At 52.8% G+C, this 13,730-nt stretch overlaps 1 protein-coding gene and 1 long non-coding RNA gene across 3 annotated transcripts; one reads left to right on the top strand and one right to left on the bottom strand.

The window, feature by feature from the left end:
- Positions 1-410: 410 nt before the first annotated feature.
- Positions 411-12,332, bottom strand: MFSD13A (major facilitator superfamily domain containing 13A). 2 transcript variants are annotated; one of them, XM_015244687.3, is made up of 9 exons: positions 12,223-12,332; positions 5,181-5,423; positions 4,635-4,717; positions 3,611-4,063; positions 3,335-3,458; positions 2,614-2,710; positions 1,891-2,062; positions 1,620-1,813; positions 411-1,233 (listed from the first exon to the last, which is right to left on the bottom strand). In XM_015244687.3, the coding sequence occupies exons 2-9, from the start codon at positions 5,388-5,390 to the stop codon at positions 971-973; spliced, it is 1,596 nt and encodes a 531-aa protein (XP_015100173.1). In that variant the 5' UTR covers positions 5,391-5,423; positions 12,223-12,332; the 3' UTR covers positions 411-970. The 2 variants fall into 2 exon arrangements, with proteins under 2 accessions (XP_015100173.1, XP_031538551.1); XM_031682691.2 differs by lacking the exon at positions 3,611-4,063.
- On the top strand, positions 998-2,721 carry LOC140699406 (uncharacterized). Its single transcript, XR_012077558.1, has 3 exons — positions 998-1,117; positions 1,531-1,758; positions 2,621-2,721. It is a non-coding gene; the product is annotated as an uncharacterized lncRNA (long non-coding RNA).
- Positions 12,333-13,730: the final 1,398 nt, after the last annotated feature.

The raw sequence follows: 13,730 nt of genomic DNA, 5'->3' as shown, positions 1-13,730 counted from the left end.
AAAAGCTGCCCTAGAGCAGGGGCTCTCAGTCCCAGCTGCACAGTAAAATCACACTTTCCAAAACCTGAGTGCCAGGGCTATACCCTAGACCCATGAAATCAGAATCGTGGGGAACAGAACTCAGACATCAGCATCTTCGGAACTTACAGCAATTCCAAGGTTGAGGACCTCTAGCCTAGAAATGACCACTCTTCCTTGCCCACCACGTGTAGCAGTGGTATGTGGGTACCACCAAAGGTCTGAAAGTTGTTTTGCTCCCCAAAGCCCATGCAGCTGCCAGACTGCAGGCTCTCCCTCAGTGAATCTGATGCAGGAGGCCCCCACTCAGCTTCAAAAACCTGCTCCCAGGCAACTCTAAGGAATCATGTTGCCTGACCCACCACTTCCACACAGAGCACAGACCTCAGGAATGGGAATAGAAATGACTGACTTTAATCAGTCTGTGATAAAATGAACCTCTTTTAGAGGCCGGGTGGAGTCGGGTCACCCTGCAGTCGCTGGGGCATGCTACTTCAGGCACAGCTGAAGCAGAGAATTCTGAGAGAAACCACTGGAAGGGGTGGGTGGGACTTACAGTTGGCTTCCTCTGACCGAACAAAAGTGGTTCCTGAGCCCACACAGAGCATCAGACCCTGCCAGGTAGGAGGATAGCCCTCTGTGTACCCCAGCAACCCCATATGACAACAGAGTGGCCCCATCCCTTCTTGGTCCTCCCCTTCCTCCTTCCCTATAGGAGGAAGCAGGTCCCTGAGCTCATACGGCCCAGCCCTTGCCCAAGCTGGACCAGACAGCCAAGCAGGAATTTAGACCTCAGTGATGCTCCTGGCTCAGCCCCCGGAGCTCCCACTCTGCCATCTGTCCTCCAGGCTGTACCCCATGAAGGCAGAGGGCCAGGACACTGGGCTGGCAAAAATGGCTCCTGCCCAGGGCTACAGGCAGTGTCCTAAGCAGGCTGGCCTTGCTGCACCCCTCACACCATCTTAACGTCCAGGGTTTGGGCCCGTGACAGGTTCTGGCGCTGGGCTTTGACCATGTGCAGGCGTCTCCCATGCAATGTGAACTGGGACCAGGTGAACAGCTGCAGCAGAGCACAGATGATGGGCACCAGCACCAGCAGGTAGAAACAACCCTGGCGGAGCGTTGGGGCCTGTGCCGGGGGTGGGGCCGGGGGTTCTGGCCAGGGCTGGGCACTCCCCACAGGGGCCAGTGGGGGCTGCTGGAAGAGATCATGACCTAGAAAGAAAGAGCCCACAGAAAGAACAGGTAGGTCAGCCCTGGTCTCCTCCAAAGTCCGCAGTCCACCTCAAAGGTCACACATACATGTCCAAAGAGCAACTCCCTCCCTAGAGGCACCAAGAGCAGCACCTGGCAGAGAAGGTATTCTATACATGTTTGTTGAATAAATGAGTGAACTTCTGAGAGAACGCAACCCAGTTCCTCTACCCATGTGGGGAGGCAGAGGAGGGGTGCCAGCCAGGAGCTGCCCAGCCCAACTCCGTTGGCCAGTTGCCATTCTCTCTCCCTTACCAGACCCAGATCCCAGGCTCATCAGCTGGTGCACCAGATAAACTCTGCCCCCTGGAGCCTTGAGAGCCCCATGCCAGCCCCCGGGCCCTCACCTGTGTAGAAGCACAAAAGCCAGGTGCCCAACAGCGGGGCAAAGGTCTGGCCTGGCTTGGTCACCAGGGCCACCATGCCAAAGAGAAGCGCTGAGGCAGCCTGCTTGCGGTGGTTCAGCACCAGGTCCTCATCCACCAGGTCAGTGACCACCAAGGTCAACAGCTTACAGGTGCCCTCCGTGAAGACACGGTTGCTGCCGGCAGAGAGAGAGCGGGCAAGAATGGAGGGGTGGGATAGAGGTGTGGGGGCAAGGGAGGGCAGGGCATATACCTGGCAATGAAGAGGCAGAGCAGGCCGAGGCGGTCAGGGCCAGCCAACAGCATGAGCAGGCTCAGGCCCAGCTTGAGCAGGAAGAGCCCCCGTACCACAGCATAGACGCCCCAGCGCCGGCACAGGGGCAGGAAGTAGAGGTTGTTGAGATGGGGAGCGACATAGGAGATGCCTGGGGAAAAGGGGTGTGGCTTTGTCAGGGGGCATTGCCACAGCCTCCACAATTGCCCACATTTTAACAATCAGAATCAGAGTTTGCACAAGGTGCCAGGCTCTATGCAAAGAGTTTCACATCCTTTTATTTAGTCCTCACAACACTTTAAGGTAAGTACTATCATTATTATTCCTAGTCTCCGGATGAGAAATGGAGGCCCAAAGAGATTAAATAAAACACACTCAAGGCCACACACTGTAAGCAGTCAAGACATATCCAGGCCTGTCAGGACTATAGCCCTCGCTGTGAACCAGCCACTGCGCCGCTTCACCTCTGGGTGGCGCCAACAGCAAGAAGACCACTGTGAGGACAGCCCTACCCCCTCATACCCAGAGGGCTCTGGTCCCTTCCCCTGGAAAACAGAGCTGGGGGCTTGAGGCGCAACCCCAGTGCAGATTCTGCTCTCTGTCACCTGGGCCCCAGCTGGGGAGGTGGCAGTGGCTGCAGCCAAGCTAGGGTTTCTGGGGGGAAAGCCTCTGTCCTTCCTGCCTGCCTGAGCACCCACTTACCCAACAGGAAGGAGCCCGTGGAGAGAGAGATGTGGTCTGACAACAGATGCTCCAGGAAGAGGGGGAAGAAGTTGCTGTTGAAGTGGCAGTGAAAGACCTGCAACCAACACGGGCAACAAGGAGGCTGGGGGGTGGGGGCGGAGGGGAGCGGGGAACTGGGCAAAAGCCATCAGGGAGTCAGCAGGAGCAAGAGCAGTCTTTATCGCCATGTCCCTCAACATGGAACTTGCAAGAACAAAACCTAAAACCAATTTCCTACTCTTATCTCTAATTTCGGTAAAAGTTAGAAGGAATGATAAAATTGTCATTAGAACAATTAAAAGGTTTTTCTTTTGTAAAACTTACCAATTTTAAAACAATTAATGACATCTATTTCTAAATTTGGCTGACCTACATACTACATGTGTTTTAGGTATAGCATGTGGTGTTTTAAAAAGATCGTCATAGAGTTCCCAAAGAGGCATCTCTTTTTCATATCCTCACTTTGCAGGTGAGAACACGGCTGCCCCAAGAGACTGAGACCGGCCTAAGATCACATAGGGAGTTAAGAGCTCAGATGGTGCTCAAATCCGGGTCTCTAACTACCTAACTTGTATTCCTGCCATTGAACCACCCAGCAGTCCTCACATGAGGCCAGAACTGATTTCCCAGCTTTTGAAGAGCCCGTGCCCTTGAAGGACGCACTCCCTAGCCATCCAGGGTCGGGGCACTGCTCCCATACCTGCACCAGGTCCATGCCCACGAACCACAGGAAGTTCCGGTGCCGGGCGAGCTGCCTGAGGTACTGGCCCAAGGTGATGCTGCCCACCTCCTTGCTGCCCACAAGCAGCTCTTCTTCACACAGGCTACAGGGCAGAGGGGAGTTAGGAATGGCCTAGGGCTGGGCAGAGCCATCCCCGACCCCAGGGCAGACACCCATCAGCGAGGGGACCCCGTGTTGCAGTCACACCCAGCAGAGTGCTGGTGAGAACCTGGAGAGCTGGGGATGGCCACTCACCTACCATCCACAGCCAGGGCTGGGCACCCTGGCTCCCTGCCAGCTGCCTCAACCCGCTGCTTCAGCAGCCGTGTGGCCCCCACAAAGCCCAGGCCAGAGCCAGCGGCCAGTGCCACGCAGAAGGCCCGGAAGGAAGAGAAGTCTTCCTTGTTCCAGAAGGCATAGGAGGCAAAGACAGACAGGGAGCCAGCCGCACTGAAGAGGGAGCAGTAGAAGTTGAGGTGGGTGCGGTCGTGGGCTGAGAGGGCCAGGTCAGCCAGCAAGGCGTGATGGTGCAGGTCCACGAGTGTCAGGAAGCCATCATAGAGGCACAGGCACAGCAAGAACTGCAGGCCAGCTGGGGCCCAGGGCACCCAGAACGCCAGGAACGACAGTGCCAGCAGTGGCCCGTGCCAGCCCAGTGCCCGCACCCGTGCCAGCACCACAGCCCTTGAGGAGAGCCCAGTGCCTGACCTGCCAGGAAGAGGAGGGGCTGTTGGGAGATGCCCTTGCAGCCTTGGCAGGCCCCAGCTCCCCCTGCCCAGGGCCCAGAGGAAGGATGGAAGTCTAGAGTGTGGTACTCACACCAGGGTGGTCCCAGAGCCCCAAGTCCTCAGCCTCTGATTTAGGAAGCACAACTTATCAGTGGGGATACCCTCCCTTCTGCTCTTTTAGCCTGCCAGGGCTGATGGGTGGCAGGATACCCATTTCTCAAGCCTGAGGGCAGTGATGGGCCCAAGCAGGGATGGGGTAAAGGAATCTGCCAGAAGCAGCAGAGAGTGTTGGCAGTACAGCACCCAGCCCCGAGGCCCTAACAAGCCAAGCTGGGGTAAATTTCTCCCCCAGGGGAGCAAGGCAGCAGCTTCAGAAGGCCACTTCTCCAACCTGGATGGAGCCTGCCTGACCTCGGGGAAGGAGAACGCCCAGACAATAGCTGAAAATAGTCCCCTTTTCTTTCCCCTTTCTTTTCCCACCCCAAACACAGGCAGCCTGGGGAGGGGTGGGGTGGGACAGGACCAGCTGTGAGCACCCCCAGGAAACAAACCAGGGCTGGGAGCTGAGGAACTGACGGTCACTCAGCCAGCCGAAGAGGGGGTCGTTGAGGCTGTTCCAGAGGAGAAACACTGTCTGTGGGAAGAAGGGAGATGGGCAGGTGGGCTCGAGACAGCCTCCTCTCCACGGCTTTCCCCACCCCAGCCTGCCTGCCACCCCTCAAAGATGACCCCAGCTTTCTTGCCTGCAAATCGTTGCTCAGGTCAGTCCCTCTGCTAAAACCCACTCTACCAGCCACTGCTCCCATCAACTCCCACCCATCCAGGGCCCAGCTGGTCAACAAATCCAGCTGATAAATATATGTCACTATATTACATTATAAATGTACACACATAGAACAGTGCCTGGCTCACAGGACAGCGGCCAGGAGAGCTGGTGTAATCCCCACTAAGGGGGAGTCCTCAAGGCTTCCAGCTCCAGCTTTTCTTGCCAAGTCTTGGTAGCTAACCCGGCCTGCCCCATGCTCCTGACTGGGCAGGACCCAGCCCTGCCACCTGCCCAGCTCTCATCCGGGCTGGCCGCCCCAGCGCTGGCCTACCTCTCCAACCCAGAAGGCAGCTTTGTTGATCTTGTACACTGAGACAAAGGTGTCCACGTAGTAAAGCAGGAACACGTTGTGCAGGACAGAGATGAAGAGGGCCAGGGAGCCATAGACCACGGCCGTGGGCAGGCCCAGCAGCCAGGCCCTGGGCCCGCCCAGCCCCATGGCGGCAGGCCCAGCCTCAGCCTCAGGAGCATGGAGGCGCATTCATGACCATGGGCAGTCTGGTCATCTTTGTCCCTGGGGAAGGAGGAGTCAGTTAGCTGCAGGGATCAGAGCCAGCTCTGCTCCTAACCCCAGACCTCTGAGCCATTTAAAAACTCATTTCCACCAGGGGAAAGTTTGTACATAAAACAAAACTGGGGAATTGCCAATGACATCCAGCTAAAACAATGCTGGCCTAGATACCATTACTGCAGAGTAACCCAAGGAAACTGATAAAGGCGTGGGAAGAGAAGGCAGACATCCAACAAGCGCTGAGCCAGGTCGTGTGCTCGGGTGGTGTGCTCGGTATCTTCTTTCATCCATACTCTCCTACCTTAACAGTCTGGACATGACAAGCCTGGGCTTGAGGACATATTGTACCTACTATAGAACCTCGGGCAAGCTATTTAACCCAAGCCTCAGTTTTCTCTTCTGTAAAAAGTTTAAGTGGACAGTCATAGCTATTTAGAGGACTGTAAAGATTAAATGAGGTAACTCATGGAAAGTGCTCAATAAATGGATATTGGTCGTAACATTATCATCTTTAGAAAATCCCTACAAAGTTTGTAACACTATTGCGATATTATAAGAGAGCACCCCCTCAAGCTCAGAGATGTAAGTAATTTTCCCAATGTCACCCAGCAAAAAAGTAGCAGATTTGAACCCCGGTCTGTCTAGCTCCAAAGCCTTTTCTGCCACTTGACCTCCCAAATTGGGTTCCTGTGGGTTGCTGGGGAGAATGGAGAAACCTGCTGTGATGTCAGGTTCCACAGGGATACAAGAGTGATAAGATTTAAGAGTCCACAACTGCTCATGCACTTTGGTTCTGGAAATTCCACCTTGAGGGACTAACCCCAAGGGAACATGTACAGAGATGTTCATGGCAGCAACATTTATCAACAGCCAAAAGTTGGACACAGCCCAGGAACACAACAAAGCGACTGGCTTGGCAAGCCCAATGCTCTCCATAAAGGCCAACTACATAGGCCACCTCAACACATGGAAGAGAAGCTCAAGAACATGTTAACACGAAAAGAGAGAACAAATTGCAGCTTGAGTGCCTGGCTCCCAACCAAGCCAACTCACGCACAGAGACCAGCAGGCTAGACTGACCATGGGTTGGAAAGGAAATAAAAGTCAGATTTTCATTAAAGCAGTGCATCGTCTCCAACTGTAATGTACTTTCAAGTCACCTGGGGACTTTGTTAAAATGTAGATTTTGACTCCACGGGTATGGGGAGGAATCTGAGATTCTGCATTTCTAACAGGAACCCAGGTGGCACCAATGCTGCTGGTCTGTGACCACACTTTAAGCAGTGAGGTATGAAGTCTGTCCCTTTTTTTAGATTCAAAGTTGTTGTTCTCCTTTCAGAAAAAAAATCCCATGTGTGCTTGTCTGACCACCCCCACAGAGGGAAGCTATGGGGGCTTCTTTCTCTCAAACTCCCTGTTGTGAGTCAAATCATGTCCCCCTAAAAGGTGTTTCCAACCTAACCCCCAGTGCCTGTGAGTGCGACCTTATTTGGAAATAGGATCTTTGCAGATGTTACCAAGTTAAGAAGAGATCATACTGAATTAGGGTGGTCCCTAATCCAACGACTGGTATCCTTATTAGGAGAGGGAAATTTGCACACAGAGACGGACACATACACAGAGGGAAGACAGCAATATGAAGGTGAAGGCAAAACTTTGAGCGACACAGCTACAAAGCCAAAGAACGCTAAGGATTGCAAGCAACTTCCAGCAGCTAGGCAGAGGCAGGAGGCACTCTTTCCTAGGGCCTCTCTCCAGACGACGCGTGACCCCGCCGACACTTTGATGTTGGGCTTCTACCCTCCAGAAACTGGGTGGTTGTTTTAAGCCACCCAGTTTCTGGCAATTTGTACGACAGCCCTAAAATTTATACACCTCCTCAGGGGCTGTTTCTCTTTGAGTGCCTGTGACCCAAGCCTGCCCACGGGCCTCATTTACATGTCCACAAGCTTGCGCCACACTCATGCAGAACAGAAACTTCTGTTTCCCATCAGAATCAGGCCCTGGAGGACTGACTTCAGCCCCAGTTCAGCAGTAGTGACCCCTGGCCCCGTTCCTGCCCCATGGCTCCCTGTCCCTGCCCAGCCTCCAAGGGCCTCTGCAGTCTGGCCTCTCCTGGCTGGTCCAACCCAGCTTCCAGAAGATCTTCAAGCCACCCTCTCCTCTGTCCAGGCCTTTTCCGTGATAGTGCCTCCTAGAAGCAGCACCATTCTAGTCTCTTCGTCTCCATCTCACCCATCCTTCAGGAGCCAGCACCATGTCCTGGAGACCTTCTCCAAAGCCCCGGCCCTCACTGATGTCTCATGCCCCTGCACAGCAGACTCTCCTGCCTGCCCACACTCCAGCCTGACTGTGGGGTTCTCCAGAGCAGGGCCTGTATCTTCACCCTCTATCTCCCTCTCAGGGAGAATGGGCTGGACTCAGCCACTCTTGCTATGGGAGTGCCGACTGGTAAAGAAAGAGGCCCTGAAGGGAGAGTAAGGAGAGAATCTCAGTGGGGTCTCTCTCAGGCTCACTGGAAGCTGAGTGGCAACTCACTCAAGAGATCCGTATGTAGCCCTCACTCCCTTGGCCAACCTTGTGCCAGTCTATGCCTAGTGGTGGAGGAAAGACAGAAGGAGAATCAGCCAAAACTATCTGAAAGCAACCATTAAGTGTGTGAGACTCTCTCCTGGGCCACAGTGATCCCACTTTGTCCCAAAGTGGGAGGACGGCCAGGTGGCCTCTCCCTGGGAACTTTGAGATCCTAAAGAAACATTTGGTGGGAAATGTTCATTTTTTTCCCCTACAGATTTACTGAGGTATAACTGACATACAATAATTCGCACATGTTCAAAGTGTACCATCTGATCAGTTTTTGGAATACGTACGCACCTGTGAAACCATCACTGCAATTGAGATCAGGAACATAGCCATCACCCTGAAAGTTTCCTCAGCACTCTCCAAGTAATATAGTGGAAAGAAGACACAACTGGAGGTCTCCAAAGTCCCAATTCTACCATTTCCTACCCATGTGAACTGGAACAATTTGCTTAACCTCTCCATGCCTGTTTCCTGATCTGCAAGATGGGGCCAACTTTCCTAAAGCTACTGTTAGCAGTCCATGAGAAAATACTCTAATGCACTTAGCACAGTAAGTGCAATGAGCCACCCAGAACTTCCGTACCCACCACACAAAGCTGGGGTGGATATTAATCTAAAGGCACTTCGGGGCTATAAAGCACAATGTATACCTCTGCTGCTGTCTTTAACCCAGGTCACGTTCTCCGATTCCCCAGGGCCTTTCAGAACTCCCCCTCTCAAAGTCTTTGTCCAAAGGGAGTGAAGCCTCTCGGGCCCCTACCCAGATGTCCAATGACCTGCCCCGGTTACTAGAGAAGGCAGACCCTGCAGGCAAGGCCCACAGCTTCCAGCAGTTATCTCCCTGCACCCACACTGGGGCAACAGTAGAAGAAAACCTCAAAGGGTGGTGAGATGGAAAGGGTATGACTTTCACCATCAGAATGGCCTGGATTTAAATCCCAACTGCACTTCCTATTAAGTGTGACTTCAGGCAAGGTCTGAGCCTTGGTTTCTTCACCTGTAAAATGGGAGTAATCTTGCCTCTCTTTATAGGAATACAGAGAGGATTGAATTAATGTCTAGGAAGCCCAGAGCACCATGCTTGTCACATGGAAGATACTCAGAAATGCTTTTCTGTGGGCTCACTTATAATAGATAAGGGTAGAAGCAGGGGATTATCTGGTAATCAGGCCCCTTCCCGTGGTAAGGAAGTTCAAGAGAAAAGACAAGGCACAAGAGGGAACAACAGAAGAGGAGGCCCTGTAAGGAGCAGGAACACAAATGATGTTCAGGAGTGCCAGAGACAACCCCCCCACCCACCCAGGGACCAGATCTGGAGGCAAAGCAACCTGTCCCAGTAAGCCTCTGCCTGGGAGAGGAAGCTGGGGGAGGAGAATGCAGGGTCACTCCAAGGTTTCTGTTCCAGATTTTGCTCCTCCATCAGGAACCGCCTTCCTCTACTAGCCCTCCCCACCCCCAACCCACCCCAACACCCTACAGAGAACAACAGCCCAGCCTCTTGGGGGAAGGAACAGCTTGGGGCCCACACCAGCCTAGTTGCATAACCTGGCTGAGATATCCTGTTACCTGCAACCAACTCCACCCCAGTCTTGGCACCTAGCAGGAGAGCTGCTGGAGGCCCCACCCCCCACCCCCACTCAGGCTGCTGTGGTCCCAATTGTGTGGCCTTGGGCCAGCCACTCCCTCTCCCTGCACATCAGTCTCCTTATCTATAAAGTGGGGATGACAATGCCAACCACTTAAGATTGCTGTGGAGCTGAAATGCGAAAGGTATATAAAGCACCAAGCAGAGTGCCTGGCACTTAGAAGACCATCAATAAACAGCAGCTATTCTTCTTTTTCACGTCTCTGAAGTTTGGCTTCATAGTCTTTGAAGGGTTTCAGTGTCCCCTTCTGCCAAATCCATGACTGAAGCTGTCTTTTCAGCACCCAACATTGATGCTTCTCACTGCCTGGTATATCCTGCCACTTCTCAAATTCCAGACGCCACCTCCAACCTTTGTTCATGCTGTTGCTTCCAGCTAAAATACCCTAGATGTAACTACACATCGTTTCTCAGGCATATAGGATATGCTTGGCTTTTACATCCATTTTCATGAATCCTTACAACTCTTGTTACTAGTTCCATCCTCATTCTATAAATGAATTATCTCAAGGCCCCGAAGGTTAAATAACTGGCCCCAAATCACAGAGCTATTAGGCGCCGGAGCTAAGATTCAAAACAGGTGTTTCTGACTAAAAAAAAACCTCATCATTTCTGACATCACTATGCCCACCCCCTACGACAATCTTATCAAATCCTGCTGATTCAAGACCCAGTTCAGCGGCACAAGCCTTCCCAAGTACAGTAAGTCAGGTGCTCTCTCCCATTTTCCGGTCCCTTGGCTCTGTATCAGGATCCAAAAGCCTCCCTAACCCTCCTCTGGCCCCCAAGTTCCTTAAGGGCAGGGTCAGGACAGATGCGGGGTGAGGGTGGGTGAGGGTGGACTTCTACTCCCAGCCTCCTTCATCACACAGTAGGTACTCAATTAATACCTGCTGGGTTGATTTGCCCCTAAAAGGCCAAATTGGGCATCCCCCTGCCAGAGAGAACAGCAGCAGCCCTAGGGGGAGGGTCACCCCAGATCTCACTGTGCCCCTCAGCTCTGCATTCTGCTTGGCTGTGGGAGTCAGAAAGAGGCAACCTGGGGAACCCTGATGTGAAACATGGCCAGCAAGGCAACAGGTGCACAAAGAGGAACAGTGATAAAACAGAAAGTAACATTTATTAAGCTTTCACCAGAGGTTAAGGAAAACTGATACAATACAGGAAGAGGGCTCAGAGCAGGGAGACCAAGACACCACCAGATCAGGAACGGCTTTGGAAATCACACACAGGATTCTATCCTGAGGACAATGGATTGGCGCACTGGGTGACAGAATTAGATCTGTTTGGAAGGAGTCCCCTGGCATCATGTAGAAACTCTCCCTTCTTCACCCCATCAAGCTTCTGGGAGATAAAGTAGAAAAGGATGGAAAAAATACTATCTCCCTGATCTCTGAACCAACCTATGACAGGTGAGGGGCTGATGGATTTGGTGGAGGAAACCAAAAATGCCAGTCTGGGCCCCCAGAGGTAGGGGCATCAGAAGGAGGGTGGGTGTTTGCTTCTGATTCCCTTTAGAAGGACCAGATATTGTTTAAGCAGCAATTAGGGCGGAGGGGAAAATCTCCTAATCAGAATCATTGGGAGTTGGGAGCCCTGGGTCGTCTGAACCTTATCACTAACTACCTATCTGAGTTTATTCCCACTTCTACATGCAAAGTGGAGAAAATTCCATTCCTCGCCTGTCCCCTTTGATATCAAATGGATTTGAAAGGTTAAAAAAAAATACCCAATGCAATTATGAGGTGTGTTCTTTTCTCAACAATCAGGTGACCTTTGAATTGTCTGCTGTGTTTCCTGTTTCACACCCTCTTTCTCTCCCTGCCCAGTCTTCCCACAGCAGGGTCCAGCCCTGGCAGGGCTGTTGGGGAAGCCCACCTTCCTTGCAGTGACTAATGAGCCCATCCTCCACCTCAGGCTGGAAATGAACTTTCACCCTGTTGGAGGAGGGACCTTCTCCCTTTTCCTACCCCCCCCCCCGCAGGTTACTTACTACAACAGCATTGGAGGGTCAAAAACTTCACCCAGGACCACCCAACCCCTCGCAAGCCACGGAGGAGTCTGGGATCAAACTAGGAGCGCTTTACTCAACAACTGGCGCTGAACCACGTGGTGGTTCCCCAGCCTGACTGCACAATAAAATCACCTGAGGAACTGCTCAAAATACCGAGGCCCAAGCCTCACCCCTGATCAATTAAACCGGAATTTCTAGGGATGGGGCCCAGCATCGATCTTCTTTTAAAGCTCCCCCAATTGGTTCCATTACGCCACCAGGGTTAAAAGCCATTACGTTAATAAAATGGATCCCGGCCTGATGTATCCTGCGACCCTAGACCCCAAGGAGTCCTTCTGCAAGGATTCCATCCTCACCCCTTTAGCCCAAGCTTCTCCCACCCTGACCCAAGCACTCTCCCAATCCACAACCTGATCATGTCAGGGACCCCCGCAGACAGCCCCCAGGACTCCCAGAGCGGACAGCATTCCTGTCCCCCTCAGATCTGTCCTTTGTTTCTGATTGGCCCCCAGTCCGGCCCGCTCCTGCCCCCGAGACCCGGCGACGGGCCAGCCCCTCACCGCAATTGTGGCAGGCGAAGCCTAATCCCGCGGCTACCGGGAGCCAGGTGTCAACCAGTGCGCCTGCGCGCAGGCCGCTGGCGTCTTCCCCAGACTCTCCCTCCGCCCCTGCCCAGCGATTGGCTCCGCGCGGCTCCCGGGACAGCCGGTTCGGCAGGTGCCTGCGCCCGAGGCTGACGCCGCCATGTTTGTTACGGGCGCTTGCCCTTAGAGACCAAAGGAAGAATACGGACGTGAGCCAGAAAGGGGCAGGTTGCCTGGATTCCTGAACAGCTGACCGCCTCCCTCTCACCACTACGAAGGCTTAATGTAATTTCCGTTCAAATCAACAAAGTTTTTGAGAGCACCCCATCCTCTCCTGGTCCTTCCTTTCAGAGAATGTAAAGATCTCAGCACCTTCCTTCAACCTTGTGGTCTGACTGGATGCACAGCTGAGACAGATAAAGAGATGGCAGTAGCACAACCTGGGACTCTCTGATGATGGATTGTGAGCCCCTCAAGAGTGGCCAGGCCCAGCTTGAGCTGTGGGCACCAGGACTCAAGCCTCAGGCACCAGGCCCTGAGAGAACAACTAAGCAGCCCAACCTTCTTGAATTAATAATAGTAATAATAAAATATAAGGAGTACTGAGCTCTCACTATGTGCTCTGTGCTGTGTTAAACACTCAACATGCATTATCTTGTTGAGTCCTCACATGTTATCCTTGGGAGGTAGGTGCTATTTTTCCCCTTTTTCAGATGAGGAAACTGAGGTTCAGGGAGTTTCAGTGATTTTCACACAGCAAGCAAGAGGCCTAGACAAGTTGGAACTCAGCTCTCCTGACTCTCAGGAGTCTTTCCTCTTCCTACCCCTGCCCGGGTCATCAAAGTCAAGTTTTGTTTTGCTCAGTCTAGTCCGATGAGGTTATCCCCTTCTCCCAAAAAGTCTGTAAGCCTGGTTAAGTTTCCAGGCAATCAAACAGCACACACTTCAGACCTGCTGTTTCCCTATCCTAGGATATGGAGGCAGTGAGCATGGCCTTTGGCTTCTGGGGGATCTGGGACTCAGTTCCCCAGCTCCACCACTTCTTTGTAAGGGGACCTCTTTTTGTGGGCCTCTATTTTACTCCTTCAAGTGGATTTTGTGGGCATTCTGTGAGAAATAGGGGTCTAAGTTTTGTTGTCAACAAGAGTATCGTTCCTCCTTGAGAACCTGGCAAAGGGCCATATCCACAGCAAACGGTCCAGCACAAGAGCCTAGGTGTCCAGGGGTTAGAGTCTGTTCAGCCAGTTCCTGGGGAGCCCCAGGAGTCCCATGAACCTTGCCCCCAGCATCCATCTCCCACCAGTCTGTCTCATTTTTCTCCTCCCCTATCCTGCCCCTTCAGACCCTCTATCTACCACCTATGTCCCCCTTAACCACATACACATCATCACTGTTTTAGATTTCAAGCAACTGCTGAAACCTCTTCTGCTCCAGAAAGCCCTCATGACTAGAAGGAAGATTACCATTTCTGCCCATCCCTACCC

This window comes from Vicugna pacos, chromosome 11 (genome assembly GCF_048564905.1).
Source record: "Vicugna pacos chromosome 11, VicPac4, whole genome shotgun sequence".
Classification (NCBI taxonomy): domain Eukaryota; kingdom Metazoa; phylum Chordata; class Mammalia; order Artiodactyla; family Camelidae; genus Vicugna; species Vicugna pacos.
Note: the sequence above shows the minus strand (reverse complement) of the source record. Positions and strands in the feature narration are given on the sequence as shown.

Bases quoted from the DNA above. Each gene is read 5' to 3' on its own strand.
- MFSD13A (XM_015244687.3), bottom strand. From the start codon at position 5,390: ATGCGCCTCCATGCTCCTGAGGCTGAGGCTGGGCCTGCCGCCATGGGG. The intron at 4,718-5,180 runs GTAGGCCAGCGC...TTCTTCCCACAG, and splicing joins CTGCCTTCTGGGTTGGAGAG to ACAGTGTTTCTCCTCTGGAA. The intron at 1,234-1,619 runs GTGAGGGCCCGG...CTTTCTTTCTAG, and splicing joins GCTTTTGTGCTTCTACACAG to GTCATGATCTCTTCCAGCAG.